The sequence below is a fragment of the Petromyzon marinus genome, unplaced genomic scaffold (genome assembly GCF_048934315.1).
Source record: "Petromyzon marinus isolate PM22_M1 ecotype Great Lakes invasive population unplaced genomic scaffold, UKy_Petmar_22M1.pri1.0 PM_Scaffold_122, whole genome shotgun sequence".
Taxonomy (NCBI): Eukaryota; Metazoa; Chordata; class Hyperoartia; order Petromyzontiformes; family Petromyzontidae; genus Petromyzon; species Petromyzon marinus.
Window position 1 is genome coordinate 82,985 of NW_027423083.1, and position 22,171 is coordinate 105,155.

Consider the following 22,171-nt stretch of genomic DNA (forward strand, 5'->3'; position numbering starts at 1 on the left):
TGGTTCATATTCTCAGCTCTTTCGGTAAAGTCACCACGTTGAAGGGAAGCAATAAAATAATAAAATAATAAAATATATACAAAACAATAAAAAAATTCTCACGACGTTTCGACCATAACACAAACGGTCATCATCAGGTGTGGGGGAGGAGTCTACGTTGACTCCGCCTCCACCAGTAGACTCCTCCCACACCCTTAGACTCCTCCGCCACCAGTAGACTCCTCCTCCCCCACCAGTGAGACTACTCCCACACCAGTTAGACTCCTCCCACACCCTTAGACTCCTCCGCCACCAGTAGACTCCTCCTCCCCCACCAGTGAGACTCCTCCCACACCAGTGAGACTCCTCCCCCACCCTTAGACTCCTCCGTCACCAGTAGACTCCTCCTCCCCCACCAGTGAGACTCCTCCCACACCAGTTAGACTCCTCCCCCACGTGTAGACTCCTCCCCCACGTGTAGACTACTCCCACACCAGTTAGACTCCTCCCCCACCTGTAGACTCCTCCCCCACCCTTAGACTCCTCCCCCACGAGTGAGACTACTCCCACACCAGTTAGACTCCTCCCCCACCCTTAGACTCCTCCCCCACACGTAGACTCCTCCCCCACGAGTGAGACTACTCCCACACCAGTTAGACTCCTCCCCCACCCTTAGACTCCTCCCCCACCAGTAGACTCCTCCCACACCCTTAGACTCCTCCCCCACCAGTAGACTCCTCCTCCCCCACCAGTGAGACTACTCCCACACCAGTTAGACTCCTCCCCCACCCTTAGACTCCTCCCCCAGCAGTAGACTCCTCCTCCCCCACCAGTGAGACTACTCCCACACCAGTTAGACTCCTCCCCCACGTGTAGACTCCTCCCCCACCCGTAGAATCCTCCCCCACGAGTGAGACTACTCCCACACCAGTTAGACTCCTCCCCCACCCTTAGACTCCTCCCCCACACGTAGACTCCTCCCCCACGAGTGAGACTACTCCCACACCAGTTAGACTCCTCCCCCACCCTTAGACTCCTCCCCGACCAGTAGACTCCTCCCACACCCTTAGACTCCTCCCCCACCAGTAGACTCCTCCTCCCCCACCAGTGAGACTACTCCCACACCAGTTAGACTCCTCCCCCGCGTGTAGACTCCTCCCCCACGTGTAGACTCCTCCCCCACCCGTAGAATCCTCCCCCACGAGTGAGACTACTCCCACACCAGTTAGACTCCTCCCCCACCCTTAGACTCCTCCCCCACCCGTAGACTCCTCCCCCACGAGTGAGACTACTCCCACACCAGTTAGACTCCTCCCCCACCCTTAGACTCCTCCCCCACCAGTAGACTCCTCCCCCACCAGTGAGACTCCTCCCACACCATATTCTCAGCTCTTTCGGTAAAGTCACCACGTTGAAGGGAAACAATAAAATAATAAAATATAAAACAATTTTATTTACCTCACGCAACTTATGAGTTGCTTGAGGTAAATAAAATTGTTTAATATTTTATTATTTTATATTGTTTCCCTTCAACGTGGTGACTTTACCGAAAGAGTTAAGATTATAAGTTGCGTGAGGTAAATAAAATTGTTTTATATTTTATTATTTTATTGTTTCCCTTCAACGTGGTGACTTTACCGAAAGAGCTAAGAATATGGATTACTGCAGTCACGAACGCTTTAAATCAAAATTTGTGGTTCTGGTTGTTGTTGTGGTAGTTGTTGTTGTTGTAGTTGTCATAGTGATAGTTGTGGTAGTGGGTTGTTGTTGTGGTAGTGGTTGGTGTCCTGGTTGTTGTTGTCATAGTGATAGTTGTGGTAGTGGGTTGTTGTGGTAGTTGTTGTGGTTGTTGTTGTTATAGTGGTAGTTGTGATAGTGGTTCTGGTTCATATTCTCAGCTCTTTCGGTAAAGTCACCACGTTGAAGGGAAGCAATAAAATAATAAAATAATAAAATATATACAAAACAATAAAAAAATTCTCACGACGTTTCGACCATAACACAAACGGTCATCATCAGGTGTGGGGGAGGAGTCTACGTTCACTCCGCCTCCACCAGTAGACTCCTCCCCCACCTGTAGACTCCTCCCCCACCCTTAGACTCCTCCCCACGAGTGAGACTCCTCCTCCCCCACCAGTGAGACTCCTCCCACACCAGTTAGACTCCTCCCCCACGAGTGAGACTACTCCCACACCAGTTAGACTCCTCCCCCACGAGTGAGACTACTCCCACACCAGTTAGACTCCTCCCCCACCCTTAGACTCCTCCCCCACCAGTGAGACTCCTCCTCCCCCACGAGTGAGACTACTCCCACACCAGTTAGACTCCTCCCCCACCCTTAGACTCCTCCCCCACCCGTAGACTCCTCCCCCACGAGTGAGACTACGCCCACACCAGTTAGACTCCTCCCCCACCCTTAGACTCCTCCCCCACCAGTGAGACTCCTCCTCCCCCACCAGTGAGACTCCTCCCACACCAGTTAGACTCCTCCTCCCCCACCAGTGAGACTCCTCCCACACCAGTTAGACTCCTCCTCCCCCACCAGTGAGACTCCTCCCACACCATATTCTTAGCTCTTTGGGTAAAGTCACCACGTTGAAGGGAAACAATAAAACAATAAAATATAAAACAATTTTATTTACCTCACGCAACTTATAATCTTAGCTCTTTGGGTAAAGTCACCACGTTGAAGGGAAACAATAAAATAATAAAATATAAAACAATTTTATTTACCTCACGCAACTTATAATCTTAGCTCTTTCGGTAAAGTCACCACGTTGAAGGGAAACAATAAAATAATAAAATATAAAACAATTTTATTTACCTCACGCAACTTATATTCTTAACTCTTTGGGTAAAGTCACCACGTTGAAGGGAAACAATAAAACAATAAAATAATAATATATATAACAATATAAAAATTATCACGACGTTTCGACCATAACACAAACGGTCGTCATCAGGTGTGTGGTTTGCATTAATTTATTTATTTTAAAAAACGGTGTTTTTATTGTTATATGTATTTTTTTATTATTTTATTGTTTCCCTTCAACGTGGTGACTTTACCCAAAGAGCTAAGATTATAAGTTGCGTGAGGTAAATAAAATTGTTTTATATTTTATTATTTTATTGTTTCCCTTCAACGTTGTGACTTTACCCAAAGAGCTAAGATTATAAGTTGCGTGAGGTAAATAATTTTTTATATATTTTATTATTTTATTGTTTCCTTTCAACGTGGTGATTTTACCGAAAGAGCTAAGATTATAAGTTGCGTGAGGTAAATAAAATTGTTTTATATTTTATTATTTTATATTGTTTCCCTTCAACGTGGTGACTTTACCGAAAGAGCTAAGAATATAAGTTGCGTGAGGTAAATAAAATTGTTTTATATTTTATTATTTTATTGTTTCCCTTCAACGTGGTGACTTTACCCAAAGAGCTAAGATTATTAGTTGCGTGAGGTAAATAAAATTGTTTTATATTTTATTATTTTATTGTTTCCCTTCAACGTGGTGATTTTACCGAAAGAGCTAAGATTATAAGTTGCGTGAGGTAAATAAAATTGTTTTATATTTTATTATTTTATTGTTTCCCTTCAACGTGGTGACTTTACCCAAAGAGCTAAGATTATAAGTTGCGTGAGGTAAATAAAATTGTTTTATATTTTATTATTTTATTGTTTCCCTTCAACGTGGTGACTTTACCGAAAGAGCTAAGATTATAAGTTGCGTGAGGTAAATAAAATTGTTTTATATTTTATTATTTCATATTGTTTCCCTTCAACGTGGTGACTTTACCGAAAGAGCTAAGATTATAAGTTGCGTGAGGTAAATAAAATTGTTTTATATTTTTTTATTTTATTGTCTCCCTTCAACGTGGTGACTTTACCCAAAGAGCTAAGATTATAAGTTGCGTGAGGTAAATAAAATTGTTTTATATTTTATTGTTTTATTGTTTCCCTTCAACGTGGTGACTTTACCCAAAGAGCTAAGATTATAAGTTGCGTGAGGTAAATAAAATTGTTTTATATTTTATTATTTTATTGTTTCCCTTCAACGTGGTGATTTTACCGAAAGAGCTAAGATTATAAGTTGCGTGAGGTAAATAAAATTGTTTTATATTTTATTATTTTATTGTTTCCCTTCAACGTGGTGACTTTACCGAAAGAGCTAAGATTATAAGTTGCGTGAGGTAAATAAAATTGTTTTATATTTTTTTATTATTTTATTGTTTCCCTTCAACGTGGTGACTTTACCGAAAGAGCTAAGATTATAAGTTGCGTGAGGTAAATAAAATTGTTTTATATTTTATTATTTTATTGTTTCCCTTCAACGTGGTGACTTTACCGAAAGAGTTAAGATTATAAGTTGCGTGAGGTAAATAAAATTGTTTTATATTTTATTATTTTATTGTTTCCCTTCAACGTGGTGACTTTACCGAAAGAGTTAAGATTATAAGTTGCGTGAGGTAAATAAAATTGTTTTATATTTTATTATTTTATTGTTTCCCTTCAACGTGGTGACTTTACCGAAAGAGCTAAGATTATAAGTTGCGTGAGGTAAATAAAATTGTTTTATATTTTATTATTTTATTGTTTCCCTTCAACGTGGTGACTTTACCGAAAGAGCTAAGATTATAAGTTGCGTGAGGTAAATAAAATTGTTTTATATTTTATTATTTTATTGTTTCCCTTCAACGTGGTGACTTTACCGAAAGAGCTAAGAATATGGATTACTGCAGTCACGAACGCTTTAAATCAAAATTTGTGGTTCTGGTTGTTGTAGTGATAGTTGTTGTTGTGTTGTTGTTGTCATAGTGGTAGTTGTGGTAGTGGGTTGTTGTTGTTGTTGTTGCTGTGGTTGTTATTATAGTGGTAGTTGTGGTAGTGGGTTGTGTTGTCATAGTGATAGTTGTGGTAGTGGGTTGTTGTGGTAGTGGTTGGTGTCCTGGTTGTTGTTGTCATAGTGGTAGTTGTGGTAGTGGGTTGTTGTTGTGGTTCTAGTTGTTGTTGTTGTTGTCATTGTGATAGTTGTGGTAGTTGGTTGTTGTGGTTGTAGTTGTTGTAGTTGTTGTAGTTGTTGTTGTCATAGTGATAGTTATGGTAGTGGGTTGTTGTTGTCATCGTGGTAGTTGTGGTAGTGGGTTGTTCTGGTAGTGGTTGTTGTTGTGGTTGTTGTCATAGTGATAGTTGTTGTTGTTGTAGTAGTTTGTTGTTGTTGTGGTAGTGGTTGTTGTCCTGGTTGTTGTTGTCATAGTGATAGTTGTGGTAGTGGGTTGTTGTGGTAGTTGTTGTGGTTGTTGTTGTTATAGTGGTAGTTGTGATAGTGGTTCTGGTTCATATTGTCAGCTCTTTCGGTAAAGTCACCACGTTGAAGGGAAGCAATAAAATAATAAAATATAAAACAATTGTATTTACCTCACGCAACTTATAATCTTAGCTCTTTCGGTAAAGTCACCACGTTGAAGGGAAGCAATAAAATAATAAAATATATACAAAACAATAAAAAAATTCTCACGACGTTTCGACCATAACACAAACGGTCATCATCAGGTGTGGGGGAGGAGTCTACGTTCACTCCGCCTCCACCAGTAGACTCCTCCCCCACGAGTGAGACTACTCCCACACCAGTTAGACTCCTCCCCCACCCTTAGACTCCTCCCCCACCAGTTAGACTCCTCCTCCCCCACCAGTGAGACTACTCCCACACCAGTTAGACTCCTCCCCCACGTGTAGACTCCTCCCCCACGTGTAGACTCCTCCCCCACCCGTAGACTCCTCCCCCACGAGTGAGACTACTCCCACACCAGTTAGACTCCTCCCCCACCCTTAGACTCCTCCCCCACCCGTAGACTCCTCCCCCACGAGTGAGACTACTCCCACACCAGTTAGACTCCTCCCCCACCAGTAGACTCCTCCTCCCCCACCAGTGAGACTCCTCCCACACCATATTCTCAGCTGTTTCAGTAAAGTCACCACGTTGAAGGGAAACAATAAAATAATAAAATATAAAACAATTTTATTTACCTCACGCAACTTATAATCTTAGCTCTTTGGGTAAAGTCACCACGTTGAAGGGAAACAATAAAATAATAAAATAATAAACAATTTTATTTACCTCACGCAACTTATATTCTTAGCTCTTTCGGTAAAGTCACCACGTTGAAGGGAAACAATAAAATAATAAAATATAAAACAATTTTATTTACCTCACGCAACTTATATTCTTAGCTCTTTCGGTAAAGTCACCACGTTGAAGGGAAACAATAAAACAATAAAATAATAATATATATAACAATATAAAAATTATCACGACGTTTCGACCATAACACAAACGGTCGTCATCAGGTGTGTCGGTTAGCATTAATTTATTTAATTTAAAAACGGTGTTTTTATTGTTATATGTATTTTTTATTATTTTATTGTTTCCCTTCAACGTGGTGACTTTACCGAAAGAGCTAAGATTATAAGTTGCGTGAGGTAAATAAAATTGTTTTATATTTTATTATTTTATTGTTTCCCTTCAACGTGGTGACTTTACCCAAAGAGCTAAGATTATAAGTTGCGTGAGGTAAATAAAATTGTTTTATATTTTATTATTTTATTGTTTCCCTTCAACGTGGTGACTTTACCGAAAGAGCTAAGATTATAAGTTGCGTGAGGTAAATAAAATTGTTTTATATTTTATTATTTTATTGTTTCCCTTCAACGTGGTGACTTTACCGAAAGAGCTAAGATTATAAGTTGCGTGAGGTAAATAAAATTGTTTTATATTTTATTATTTTATTGTTTCCCTTCAACGTGGTGACTTTACCGAAAGAGCTAAGAATATGGATTACTGCAGTCACGAACGCTTTAAATCAAAATTTGTGGTTCTGGTTGTTGTAGTGATAGTTGTTGTTGTGTTGTTGTTGTCATAGTGGTAGTTGTGGTAGTGGGTTGTGTTGTCATAGTGATAGTTGTGGTAGTTGTTGTAGTGGTTGGTGTCCTGGTTGTTGTTATAGTGGTAGTTGTAGTGGTTGTTGTTGTCATAGTGGTAGTTGTGATAGTGGGTTGTTGTTGTTGTGGTAGTGGTTGGTGTCCTGGTTGTTGTTGTTGTCATAGTGGTAGTTGTGGTAGTGGGTTGTTGTTGTTGTTGTTGCTGTGGTTGTTATTATAGTGGTAGTTGTGGTAGTGGGTTGTTGTTGTCATAGTGGTAGTTGTGGTAGTGGGTTGTTGTTGTAGTGGTTGGTGTCCTGGTTGTTGTTGTCATAGTGGTAGTTGTAGTGGTTGTTGTTGTCATAGTGGTAGTTGTGGTAGTGGGTTGTTGTGGTTGTTGTAGTAGTTGTGGTTGCAGTGGTTGTAGTGGTTGTTGTTATAGTGGTTGTTGTTGTTGATGTTGTTATGGTTGTTGTTGGAGTGGTTGCTGTGGTTGTTGTTATAGTGGTAGTTGTGGTAGTTGTTGTTGTCATAGTGGTAGTTGTGGTAGTGGGTTGTTGTGGTAGTGGTTGTTATTATAGTGGTAGTGGGTTGTGTTGTCATAGTGATAGTTGTGGTAGTGGGTTGTTGTTGTGGTAGTGGTTGTTATTATAGTGGTAGTTGTGGTAGTGGGTTGTGTTGTCATAGTGATAGTTGTGGTAGTGGGTTGTTGTTGTTGTGGTAGTGGTTGTGTCCTGGTTGTTGTCATAGTGATAGTTGTGGTAGTGGGTTGTTGTTGTTGCTGTGGTTGTTATTATAGTGGTAGTTGTGGTAGTGGGTTGTGTTGTCATAGTGATAGTTGTGGTAGTGGGTTGTTGTTGTTGTGGTAGTGGTTGGTGTCCTGGTTGTTGTTGTCATAGTTATAGTTGTAGTGGTAGTTGTTGTTGTCATAGTGGTAGTTGTGGTAGTGGGTTGTTATAGTGGTTGTTGTAGTAGTTGTGGTTGCAGTGGTTGTAGTGGTGGTTGTTATAGTGGTTGTTGTTGCTGTTATGGTTGTTGTTGTAGTGGTTGTAGTGGTGGTAGTTGTTGTTGTAGTAGTGGTTGTTGTTGTTGCTGTGGTTGTTGTTGTTATGGTTGTTGTTGTTGGAGTGGTTGCTGTGGTTGTTGTTATAGTGGTTGTTGTTGTTGCTGTTATGGTTGTTGTTGGAGTGGTTGCTGTGGTTGTTGTTATAGTGGTAGTTGTTGTGGTGGTTTTTGTTGTTGTTGCAGTGGTTGTGGTGGTGGTAGTTGTTGTGGTAGTTGTTGTGGTGGTTGTTGTTGTTGTTGGAGTGGTTGTAGTGGTGGTAGTTGTTGTTGTAGTTGTTGTTGCTGTGGTTGTTGTTGCTGTGGTTGTTGTTGCTGAGGTTGTTGTTGTTGTGGCTACAGGGAGCCGTGGTTGCCACGGTGACCCTGCTGGACGCTGACCTCCACGTGACCTCTGACCCACAACCCCCTGGGGCTGGCAGTGACGTCAGCGGCTACAACTTCCTGTTGCTGGGGCAACCACAGGTCAGAGGTCACCACGACAACCACTACAACAACCACCACAACCACTACTACCACAACAACCACTACTACCACAACAACCACCACAACCATTACTACCACAACAACCACCACAACCACCACAACCACTACTACCACAACAACCACCACAACCACTACTACCACAACAACCACCACAACCACTACTACCACAACGACCACAACCACTACTACCACAACAACCACCACAACCACTACTACCACCACAACAACTACTACAACAACCACCACAACCACAACAACTACTACCACAACAACCACCACAACCACTACTACCACAACAACCACCACTACCACAACAACAACTACTACCACAACAACCACCACAACCATTACTACCACAACAACCACCACAACCACCACAACCACTACTACCACCACAACCACCACAACCACTACTACCACCACAACCACCACAACCACTACTACCACAACAACAACTACTACCACAACAACAACTACTACCACAACAACCACCACAACCACAACTACCACCACAACCACCACAACCACTACTACCACAACAACCACCACAACCACAACTACCACCACAACCACCACAACCACTACTACCACAACAACCACCACAACCACCACAACCACCACAACCACTACTACCACAACTACCACAACAACCACTACTACCACAACAACCACCACAACAACCACCACAACCACTACTATCACAACAACCACTACTACCACTACTACCACAACAACCACTACTACCACCACAACCACAACAACCACCACAACCACTACTACCACAACAACCACAACAACCACTACTACCACCACAACCACTACTACCACCACTACCACTACTACCACAACAACCACAACAACCACTACTACCACAACAACCACTACTACCACAACAACCACCACAACCACTACTACCACAACAACCACTACTACCACCACAACCACCACAACCACTACTACCACAACAACCACCACAACCACTACTACCACAACAACCACCACAACCACCACAACCACCACAACCACTACTACCACAACAACCACAACAACCACTACTACCACCACAACCACTACTACCACAACAACCACAACAACCACCACAACCACAACAACCACTACTACCACAACAACCACCACAACCACCACAACCACCACTACCACAACAACCACCACAACCACTACTACCACAACATCCACTACTACCACAACAACCACAACAACCACCACTACCACAACAACCACTACTACCACAACAACCACCACAACCACTAAACCACTACTACTACCACCACAACCACCACTACTACCACCACAACCACCACTACTACCACAACCACTGTTACCACAACAACCACCACAACCACAACAACCACAACAGCCACTACTACCACCACAACCACCACAACCACCACAACCACAACAACCACAACAACCACTACTACCACAACAACCACCACAACCACTACTACAACAACCACAACTACCACCACAACCACCACAACCACTACTGCCACAACAACCACTACTTCCACAACATCCACTACTACCACAACAACCACCACAACCACTACTACCACAACAACCACCACAACCACTACTACCACAACAACCACTACTACCACCACAACCACTACTACCACAACAACCACTACAACCACTACAACCACCACAACCACAACAACCACTACTACCACTACTACCACAACAACCACTAAAACCACTACTACCACCACAACCACTACTACTACAACCACTACTACCACAACAACCACCACAACCACTACTACCACAACAACCACCACAACCACTACTACCACAACAACCACCACAACCACTACTACCACCACAACCACCACAACCACTACTACCACCACAACCACTACTACCACAACAACCACTACTACTACAACAACCACCACTACCACAACCACAACAACCACTACTACCACAACAACCACAACAACCACTACTACCACAACAACCACAACAACCACTACTACCACAACAACCACCACAACCACTACTACCACAACAACCACAACAACCACAACAACCACCACAACCACCACAACCACAACCACCACAACCACTACTACCACTACTACCACAACAACCACTACTACCACAACAACCACCACAACCACTACTACCACATCAACCACAACAACCACTACTACCACAACAACCACTACTACCACAACAACCACCACAACCACTACTACAACAACCACTACTACCACAACAACCACAACAACCACTACTACCACAACAACCACTACAACCACTACTACCACCACAACCACCACAACCACTACTACCACCACAACCACTACTACCACAACAACCACCACAACCACTACTACCACAACAACCACCACAACCACTACTACCACAACAACCACTACTACCACAACAACCACCACAACCACTACTACCACATCAACCACAACAACCACCACAACCACTACTACAACAACCACTACTACCACCACAACCACCACAACCACTACTACCACAACAACCACTACTACCACAACAACCACTACTACCACAACAACCACTACTACTACAACAACCACCACTACCACAACCACAACAACCACTACTACCACAACAACCACAACAACCACTACTACCACAACAACCACCACAACCACTACTACCACAACAACAACTACTACAACAACCACCACAACCACAACAACTACTACCACAACAACCACCACAACCACCACTACCACTACTACCACAACAACCACCACAACCACTACTACCACCACAACCACTACTACCACAACTACTACTACCACAACAACCACCACAACCACTACTACCACAACAACCACCACAACCACTACAACCTCCACAACCACTACTACCACAACAACCACCACTACCACAACAACCACCACAACCACTACTACCACAACAACCACTACTACCACAACAACCACCACAACCACTACTACCACAACTACCACAACAACCACCACTACCACAACAACAACTACTACAACAACCACCACAACCACCACAACCACTACTACCACAACAACCACCACAACCACCACTACCACTACTACCACAACAACCACCACAACCACCACAACCACTACTACCACAACAACCACCACTACCACAACAACCACCACTACCACAACAACCACTACTACCACAACAACCACCACAACCACTACTACCACAACAACCACCACTACCACAACAACCACCACTACCACAACAACCACCACTACCACAACAACCACCACAACCACTACTACCACAACAACCACTACTACCACAACAACCACCACTACCACAACAACCACCACCACCACTACTACCACAACAACCACTACTACCACTACTACCACAACAACCACCACTACCACAACAACCACCACAACCACCACAACCACCACAGCCACTACTACCACAACAACCACCACCACCACTACTACCACAACAACCACCACCACCACTACTACCACAACAACCACCACAACCACTACTACCACAACAACCACAACAACCACTACTACCACAACAACCACCACAACCACTACTACCACAACTACCACAACAACCACCACAACCACCACAACCACTACAACCACTACTACCACAACAACCACCACTACCACAACAACCACTACTACCACAACAACCACCACTACCACAACAACCACCACAACCACTACTACCACAACAACCACTACTACCACAACAACCACCACAACCACTACTACCACAACAACCACCACTACCACCACAACCACTACTACCACAACAACCACTACTACCACAACAACCACAACAACCACAACTACCACAACAACCACCACAACCACCACAACCACTACAACCACTACTACCACCACAAGCACCACAGCCACTACTACCACAACAACCACTACTACCACAACAACCACCACCACCACTACTACCACAACAACCACTACTACCACTACTACCACAACAACCACTACTACCACAACAACCACCACTACCACAACAACCACCACAACCACCACAACCACCACAGCCACTACTACCACAACAACCACCACAACCACTACTACCACAACAACCACCACCACCACTACTACCACAACAACCACTACTACCACTACTACCACAACAACCACTACTACCACAACAACCACAACAACCACTACTACCACAACAACCACTACTACAACAACCACTACTAGTGGTGTTGATGATGTTGATGTTGTTGATGTTGATGATGATGTTGATGTTGTTGTTGATAGTGGTGTTGATGATGTTGATGTTGTTGATGATGATGATGTTGTTGTTGATAGTGGTGTTGATGATGTTGATGTTGTTGATGATGATGTTTTTGATGTTGTTGATGATGATGTTTTTGATGTTGATGTTTTTGATGTTGATGATGTTGTTGATCTTGTTGGTGTTGTTGATGTTGTTAATGTTCTTCAGGTTCATGAATTGTTCGAGCTAAGAGCAACAGTTTCCACGGACACTGAACAACAACCACAACTACAAACACAACAACAACAAAATCATCCTCCATCATCAATCATCACCATTGGTAAATACAGTCAGGTGACAATGGGGATGGTGGTGGTGGTGATGGTGATGGTTGTGATGATGATGGTGGTGGTGGTGATGGTTATGATGATGGTGATGATGGTGGTGGCGATGATGGTGATGATGGTTGTGATGATGATTGTGATGATGATGGTGGTGGTGGTGGTGGTGATGGCTGTGATGATGATGGTGGTGGTGGTGATGATGATGGTTGTGATGATGATGGTGATGATGGTTGTGATGATGATGGTGATGATGGTTGTGATGATGATGGTGATGGTTGTGATGATGATGGTGATGATGATGGTGATGATGATGGTGATGATGTTGGTGATGATGATTGTGGTTGTGATGATGATGATGGTGATGGTTGTGATGATGGTGATGATGATGGTGGTGGTGATGGTGATGATGATGATGTTGATGGTGGTGATGTTTGTGATGATGATGGTTGTGATGATGATGGTGATGGTTGTGATGATGATGATTGATGGTGATGGTTGTGATTGTGATGATGGTGATGGTGTTGGTTGCGATGATGGTGGTGGTGGTGATGATGGTGGTGGTTGTGATGATGGTGATGGTGATGATGGTGATGGTTGTGATGATGATGGTGATGGTTGTGATGATGATGGAGATGATGCTGATGGTGATGGTGGTGATGATGGTTGTCATGATGATGGTGGTGATGATGATGATGAGGATGATTGTGATGATGATGGTGATGATGGTTGTGATGATGATGATGATGCTGATGGTGATGGTTGTGATGATGGTGATGATGGTTGTGATGATGGTGATGATGGTGATGGTTGTGGTGATGATGATGGTGATGATGATGATGGTGATGATGATGGTTGTGATGATGATGGTGATGGTTGTGATGGTGATGGTTGTGATGGTGGTGATGAAGATGATGATGGTGATGATGGTGATGATGATGATGGTGATGATGGTGGTAATGATGGTTGTGATGATGGTGATGATAATGTTGATGGTGGTGATGATGGTGATGGTTGTGGTGATGATGATGGTGATGATGATGATGGTGGTGATGATGGTGATGGTTGTGGTGATGATGATGGTGATGATGATGATAGTGATGATGATGATAGTGATGATGATGATGGTGATGATGATGGTTGTGATGATGATGGTTGTGATGATGGTGATGATGGTGGTGATGATGGTTGTGATGATGTTGATGGTGGTGATCTTTGTGATGATGGTGGTGATGGTTGTGATGATGGTGATGATGGTTGTGATGGTGATGATGGTTGTGGTGATGATTATGATGATGGCGATGATGATGGTGATGATAGTTGTGATGATGATGGTGGTGATGATGGTGATGGTTGTGGTGATGATGGCGATGGTGGTGGTGATGATTCTGATGATGATGGTGATGAAGATGGTGATGATGGTGATGATGGTGATGGTTGTGATGGTGGTGATGGTTGTGATGATGGTGATGCAGGTGGTGGTGATTACGGTAATGATGGTGGTGCTGATGACGATGATGGTGATGATGGTGGTGATGGCGATGATGGTGGTGATGGTTGTGATAATGGTGGTGATGATGGTGGTGATGGTGTTGATGGTGATGGTGGTGATGGTGGTGATGGTGGTGATGATCGTGATGATGGTGATGATGATGATGTTAATGATCGTGATGATGGTTGTGATGATGATGATCATGCTGATGATGGTGATGATGATGATGGTGGTGATGATGGTGATGGTTGTGGTGATGATGGCGATGGTGGTGGTGATGATTCTGATGATGATGATGGTCATGATGATGGTGATGGTTGTGATGATGGTGATGATGGTGGTGGTGATTACGGTAATGATGGTGGTGGTGATGACGATGATGACGATGATGGTGGTGATGATGATGCTGCTGGTGATGCTGATGATGATTCTGATGCTGCTGATGATGGTGGTGATGATGATGATGTTGATGTTGATGCTGATGATGCTGCTGATGATTCTGATGCTGCTGCTGATGATGATGATGTTGATGCTGCTGATGTTGATGATTCTGATGCTGCTGCTGATGCTGCTGATGATGATGACGACGGCGGTGATGATGTTTGCCCAGACGTGTTGCTCCAACGTGACCTGCCCATCACGTCGAGGGGATCCTTCCGCTTCTCCATCCTGGCCAACGACACCACGTACACCCGTCCACCCCCTTGTCCACCCTTCACGCCCTGTCCACCGCTGTCTCCCTGCCTCCACCCCAACTCCACCACCACGTCCACCACCACCACCACCACCACGTCCACCACCACCACCACCACCACAGCGGCGACCGTGGTGGAGGTGGAGGTGGTGGTGGAGGTTCTCGCTGTGCCGCTCGCCTTCGTCCGTGCCGAGACGCTGATCACCGTGCCGCGGAGGGCCGAGGAATATGCCACTGTGAGCCAGCTCGCTAGCCAGCTCGCTCACTCACTCGTAGACTCACTCACTCGTAGACTCACTCACTCGTAGACTCACTCACTCACTCGTAGACTCACTCACTCACTCGTAGACTCACTCACTCACTCGTAGACTCACTCACTCACTCGTAGACTCACTCACTCACTCGTAGACTCACTCACTCACTCGTAGACTCACTCACTCACTCGTAGACTCACTCACTCACTCGTAGACTCACTCGCTAGCTCGTAGACTCACTCACTCACTCGTAGACTCACTCACTCGTAGACTCACTCGTAGACTCACTCACTAGCTCGTAGACTCACTCACTCGCTAGCTCGTAGACTCACTCACTAGCTCGTAGACTCACTCGCTAGCTCGTAGACTCACTCACTCACTCGTAGACTCACACGCTAGCTCGTAGACTCACTCACTCACTCGTAGACTCACTCACTCACTCGTAGACTCACTCACTCACTCGTAGACTCACTCACTCACTCGTAGACTCACTCACTCACTCGTAGACTCACTCGTAGACTCACTCACTCACTAGTAGACTCACTCGTAGACTCACTCGCTCACTAGTAGACTCACTCGTAGACTCACTCACTCACTAGTAGACTCACTCACTCACTCACTCGTAGACTCACTCACTCACTAGTAGACTCACTCACTCACTCACTCGTAGACTCACTCACTCACTCGTAGACTCACTCGCTAGCTCGTAGACTCACTCGCTAGCTCGTAGACTCACTCACTAGCTCGCTAGCTCGTAGACTCACTCACTCGTAGACTCACTCACTAGCTCGTAGACTCACTCACTCGTAGACTCACTCACTCGTAGACTCACTCACTCACTCGTAGACTCACTCACTAGCTCGTAGACTCACTCACTCGTAGACTCACTCACTCACTCGTAGACTCACTCACTCACTCGTAGACTCACTCACTCACTCGTAGACTCACTCACTAGCTCGCTAGCCAGCTCGCTCACTCACTCGTAGACTCACTCACTCACTCGTAGACTCACTCACTCACTCGTAGACTCACTCGCTAGCTCGTAGACTCACTCACTCGTAGACTCACTCACTAGCTCGCTAGCTCGTAGACTCACTCGTAGACTCACTCACTCGTAGACTCACTCGCTAGCTCGTAGACTCACTCACTCGTAGACTCACTCGTAGACTCACTCACTCGTAGACTCACTCGTAGACTCACTCACTCGTAGACTCACTCACTCGTAGACTCACTCACTCGTAGACTCACTCACTCGTAGACTCACTCGTAGACTCACTCACTCGTAGACTCACTCGTAGACTCACTCACTCGTAGACTCACTCACTCGTAGACTCACTCACTCGTAGACTCACTCGTAGACTCACTCACTCGTAGACTCACTCACTCGTAGACTCACTCGTAGACTCACTCACTCGTAGATTCACTCACTCGTAGACTCACTCGTAGACTCACTCACTCGTAGACTCACTCGTAGACTCAGTCACTCGTAGACTCACTCACTCGTAGACTCACTCACTCGTAGACTCACTCACTCGTAGACTCACTCGTAGACTCACTCACTCGTAGACTCACTCGTAGACTCACTCACTCGTAGACTCACTCACTCGTAGACTCACTCACTCGTAGACTCACTCGTAGACTCACTCACTCGTAGACTCACTCACTCGTAGACTCACTCGTAGACTCACTCGTAGACTCACTCACTCGTAGACTCACTCGCTAGCTCGCTAGCTCATAGACTTACTCACTCGCTAGCTCGTAGACTCACTCGTAGACTCACTCACTCGCTAGCTCGTAGACTCACTCGTAGACTCACTCACTCGTAGACTCACTCGTAGACTCACTCGTAGACTCACTCACTCGTAGACTCACTCACTCACTTACTCGTAGACTCACTCGCTAGCTCGTAGACTCACTCGCTAGCTCGTAGACTCACTCACTCGTAGACTCACTCACTCACTCGTAGACTCACTCACTCGCTCGTAGATTCACTCACTCGTAGACTCACTCACTAGCTCGCTAGCCAGCTCGCTCGTAGACTCACTCACTAGCTCGTAGACTCACTCACTCACTTACTCGTAGACTCACTCGCTAGCTCGTAGACTCACTCACTCGTAGACTCACTCACTCACTCGTAGACTCACTCACTCGCTCGTAGACTCACTCGTAGACTCACTCACTCACTCACCAGCTCGTAGACTCACTCACTCGTAGACTCACTCGTAGACTCACTCACTCACTCGTAGACTCACTCACTAGCTCGCTAGCTCATAGACTCACTCACTCGCTAGCTCGTAGACTCACTCGTAGACTCACTCACTCACTCACCAGCTCGTAGACTCACTCACTCACTCGTAGACTCACTCACTAGCTCGTAGACTCACTCACTCATAGACTCACTCACTCACTCATAGACTCACTCGCTAGCTCGTAGACTCACTCACTCACTCGTAGACTCACTCGCTAGCTCGTAGACTCACTCGCTAGCTCGTAGACTCACTCACTAGCTCGTAGACTCACTCGCTAGCTCGTAGACTCACTCGCTAGCTCGTAGACTCACTCACTCGTAGACTCACTCACTCACTCGTAGACTCACTCACTCGTAGACTCACTCACTCGTAGACTCACTCGCTAGCTCGTAGACTCACTCACTCGTAGACTCACTCACTCACTCGTAGACTCACTCACTCGTAGACTCACTCACTCGTAGACTCACTCGCTAGCTCGTAGACTCACTCACTCGTAGACTCACTCACTCACTCGTAGACTCACTCACTCGTAGACTCACTCACTCACTCGTAGACTCACTCACTCGTAGACTCACTCGTAGACTCACTCACTAGCTCGCTAGCTCGTAGACTCACTCGTAGACTCACTCACTCGTAGACTCACTCGTAGACTCACTCACTAGCTCGCTAGCTCGTAGACTCACTCGTAGACTCACTCACTCGTAGACTCACTCACTCGTAGACTCACTCACTAGCTCGTAGACTCACTCACTAGCTCGTAGACTCACTCACTCGTAGACTCACTCACTCACTCGTAGACTCACTCGTAGACTCACTCACTCGTAGACTCACTCGTAGACTCACTCACTAGCTCGCTAGCTCGTAGACTCACTCGTAGACTCACTCACTCGTAGACTCACTCACTCGTAGACTCACTCACTAGCTCGTAGACTCACTCACTAGCTCGTAGACTCACTCACTCGTAGACTCACTCACTTGTAGACTCACTCGTAGACTCACTCACTCGTAGACTCACTCACTAGCTCGTAGACTCACTCACTAGCTCGTAGACTCACTCGCTAGCTCGTAGACTCACTCGCTAGCTCGTAGACTCACTCACTCACTCGTAGACTCACTCACTCACTCGTAGACTCACTCGCTAGCTCGTAGACTCACTCACTCGTAGACTCACTCACTAGCTCGTAGACTCACTCGTAGACTCACTCACTCGTAGACTCACTCACTCACTCGTAGATTCACTCACTCACTCGTAGACTCACTCGCTAGCTCGTAGACTCACTCACTCACTCGTAGACTCACTCACTCGCTAGCTCGTAGATTCACTCACTCACTCGTAGACTCACTCACTCACTCACTCGTAGATTCACTCACTCACTCGTAGACTCACTCGCTAGCTCGTAGACTCACTCACTCACTCGTAGACTCACTCACTCACTCGTAGATTCACTCACTCACTCGTAGACTCACTCGCTAGCTCGTAGACTCACTCACTCACTCGTAGACTCACTCACTCGTAGACTCACTCACTCGTAGACTCACTCGTAGATTCACTCACTCACTCACTCGCTAGCTCATAGACTCACTCGTAGACTCACTCACTCGTAGACTCACTCACTCGTAGATTCACTCACTCGTAGACTCACTCGTAGACTCACTCACTCGTAGACTCACTCGTAGATTCACTCACTCACTCACTCGCTAGCTCGTAGACTCACTCACTCACTCGTAGACTCACTCGCTAGCTCGTAGACTCACTCACTCACTCGTAGACTCACTCGCTAGCTCGTAGACTCACTCACTCACTCGTAGACTCACTCACTCGCTAGCTCGTAGATTCACTCACTCACTCGTAGACTCACTCACTCACTCGTAGATTCACTCACTCACTCGTAGACTCACTCGCTAGCTCGTAGACTCACTCACTCACTCGTAGACTCACTCACTCACTCGTAGATTCACTCACTCACTCGTAGACTCACTCGCTAGCTCGTAGACTCACTCACTCACTCGTAGACTCACTCACTCGTAGACTCACTCACTCGTAGACTCACTCGTAGATTCACTCACTCACTCACTCGCTAGCTCGTAGACTCACTCGTAGACTCACTCACTCGTAGACTCACTCACTCGTAGATTCACTCACTCGTAGACTCACTCGTAGACTCACTCACTCGTAGACTCACTCGTAGATTCACTCACTCACTCACTCGCTAGCTCGTAGACTCACTCACTCACTCGTAGACTCACTCGCTAGCTCGTAGACTCACTCACTCACTCGTAGACTCACTCGCTAGCTCGTAGACTCACTCACTCACTCGTAGACTCACTCACTCGCTAGCTCGTAGATTCACTCACTCACTCGTAGACTCACTCACTCACTCGTAGATTCACTCACTCACTCGTAGACTCACTCGCTAGCTCGTAGACTCACTCACTCACTCGTAGACTCACTCGTAGACTCACTCACTCGTAGACTCACTCACTAGCTCGTAGACTCACTCACTCATAGACTCACTCACTCACTCGTAGACTCACTCACTCACTCGTAGACTCACTCACTCGTAGACTCACTCGTAGACTCACTCACTCGTAGACTCACTCACTAGCTCGTAGACTCACTCACTAGCTCGTAGACTCACTCACTCGTAGACTCACTCACTCGTAGACTCACTCGTAGACTCACTCACTCGTAGACTCACTCACTAGCTCGTAGACTCACTCACTAGCTCGTAGACTCACTCACTCGCTCGTAGACTCACTCACTCGTAGACTCACTCACTCACTCATAGACTCACTCACTAGCTCGTAGACTCACTCACTCACTCGTAAACTCACTCACTCGTAGATTCACTCGTAGACTCACTCACTAGCTCGTAGACTCACTAGCTCGCTCGTAGACTCACTCACTCACTCGTAGACTCACTCACTCACTCGTAAACTCACTCACTCGTAGATTCACTCGTAGACTCACTCACTAGCTCGTAGACTCACTAGCTCGCTCGTAGACTCACTCACTCGTAGACTCACTCACTCGTAGACTCACTCACTCACTCACTCGTAGATTCACTCACTCGTAGATTCACTCACTCACTCGTAGATTCACTCACTCACTAGCTCGTAGACTCACTCACTCACTCGTAGACTCACTCACTCGTAGACTCACTCACTCGTAGATTCACTCGTAGACTCACTCACTCACTCGTAGACTCACTCGCTAGCTCGTAGACTCACTCGCTAGCTCGTAGACTCACTCACTCAATCGTAGACTCACTCACTCACTCGCTAGCTCGTAGACTCACTCACTCACTCACTCGCTAGCTCGTAGACTCACTCACTCACTCATAGACTCACTCACTCACTCGCTAGCTCGTAGACTCACTCGCTAGCTCGTAGACTCACTCACTCACTCGTAGACTCACTCACTTACTCGTAGACTCACTCGCTAGCTCGTAGACTCACTCACTCGTAGACTCACTCGCTAGCTCGTAGACTCACTCGTAGACTCACTCACTCGTAGACTCACTCACTCACTCGTAGATTCACTCACTCACTCACTCGTAGATTCACTCACTCACTCACTCGCTAGCTCGTAGACTCACTCACTCGTAGATTCACTCACTTGTAGACTCACTCACTCACTCGTAGACTCACTCACTCGTAGACTCACTCACTCGCTCGCTAGCTCGTAGACTCACTCACTCGTAGATTCACTCACTCGTAGACTCACTCACTCGTAGACTCACTCACTCACTCGCTAGCTCGTAGACTCACTCACTCGTAGACTCACTCACTCACCCACTCGCTAGCTCGTAGACTCACTCACTCACTCGTAGACTCACTCACTCACTCACTCGTAGACTCACTCGCTAGCTCGTAGACTCACTCACTCGTAGACTCACTCACTCGTAGACTCACTCACTCGTAGACTCACTCACTCACTCGTAGACTCACTCACTCACTCGTAGACTCACTCACTCGTAGATTCACTCACTCGTAGACTCACTCACTCACTCGTAGACTCACTCACTCACTCGTAAACTCACTCACTCGTAGATTCACTCGTAGACTCACTCACTAGCTCGTAGACTCACTAGCTCGCTCGTAGACTCACTCACTCGTAGACTCACTCACTCGTAGACTCACTCACTCGTAGACTCACTCACTCACTCACTCGTAGATTCACTCACTCGTAGATTCACTCACTCACTCGTAGATTCACTCACTCACTAGCTCGTAGACTCACTCACTCACTCGTAGACTCACTCACTCGTAGACTCACTCACTCGTAGATTCACTCGTAGACTCACTCACTCACTCGTAGACTAACTCGTAGACTCACTCACTCGCTAGCTCGTAGATTCACTCACTCACTCGTAGACTCACTCGCTAGCTCGTAGACTCACTCGCTAGCTCGTAGACTCACTCACTCAATCGTAGACTCACTCACTCACTCGCTAGCTCGTAG

General features: G+C 45.8%; 1 protein-coding gene across 1 annotated transcript in view; it reads left to right on the forward strand.

Annotated features, from left to right (window-relative positions):
• LOC142922629 (uncharacterized) overlaps window positions 1–22,171 on the forward strand; it is a 52,149-nt gene that overhangs the window by 19,636 nt on the left and 10,342 nt on the right. The window contains exons 5-7 of the mRNA XM_076063449.1: window positions 8,300–8,422; window positions 12,905–13,016; window positions 15,120–15,439. Coding sequence (XP_075919564.1) covers window positions 8,300–8,422; window positions 12,905–13,016; window positions 15,120–15,439 — 555 coding nt within the window. The remainder of the gene's footprint in view (window positions 1–8,299; window positions 8,423–12,904; window positions 13,017–15,119; window positions 15,440–22,171) is intronic.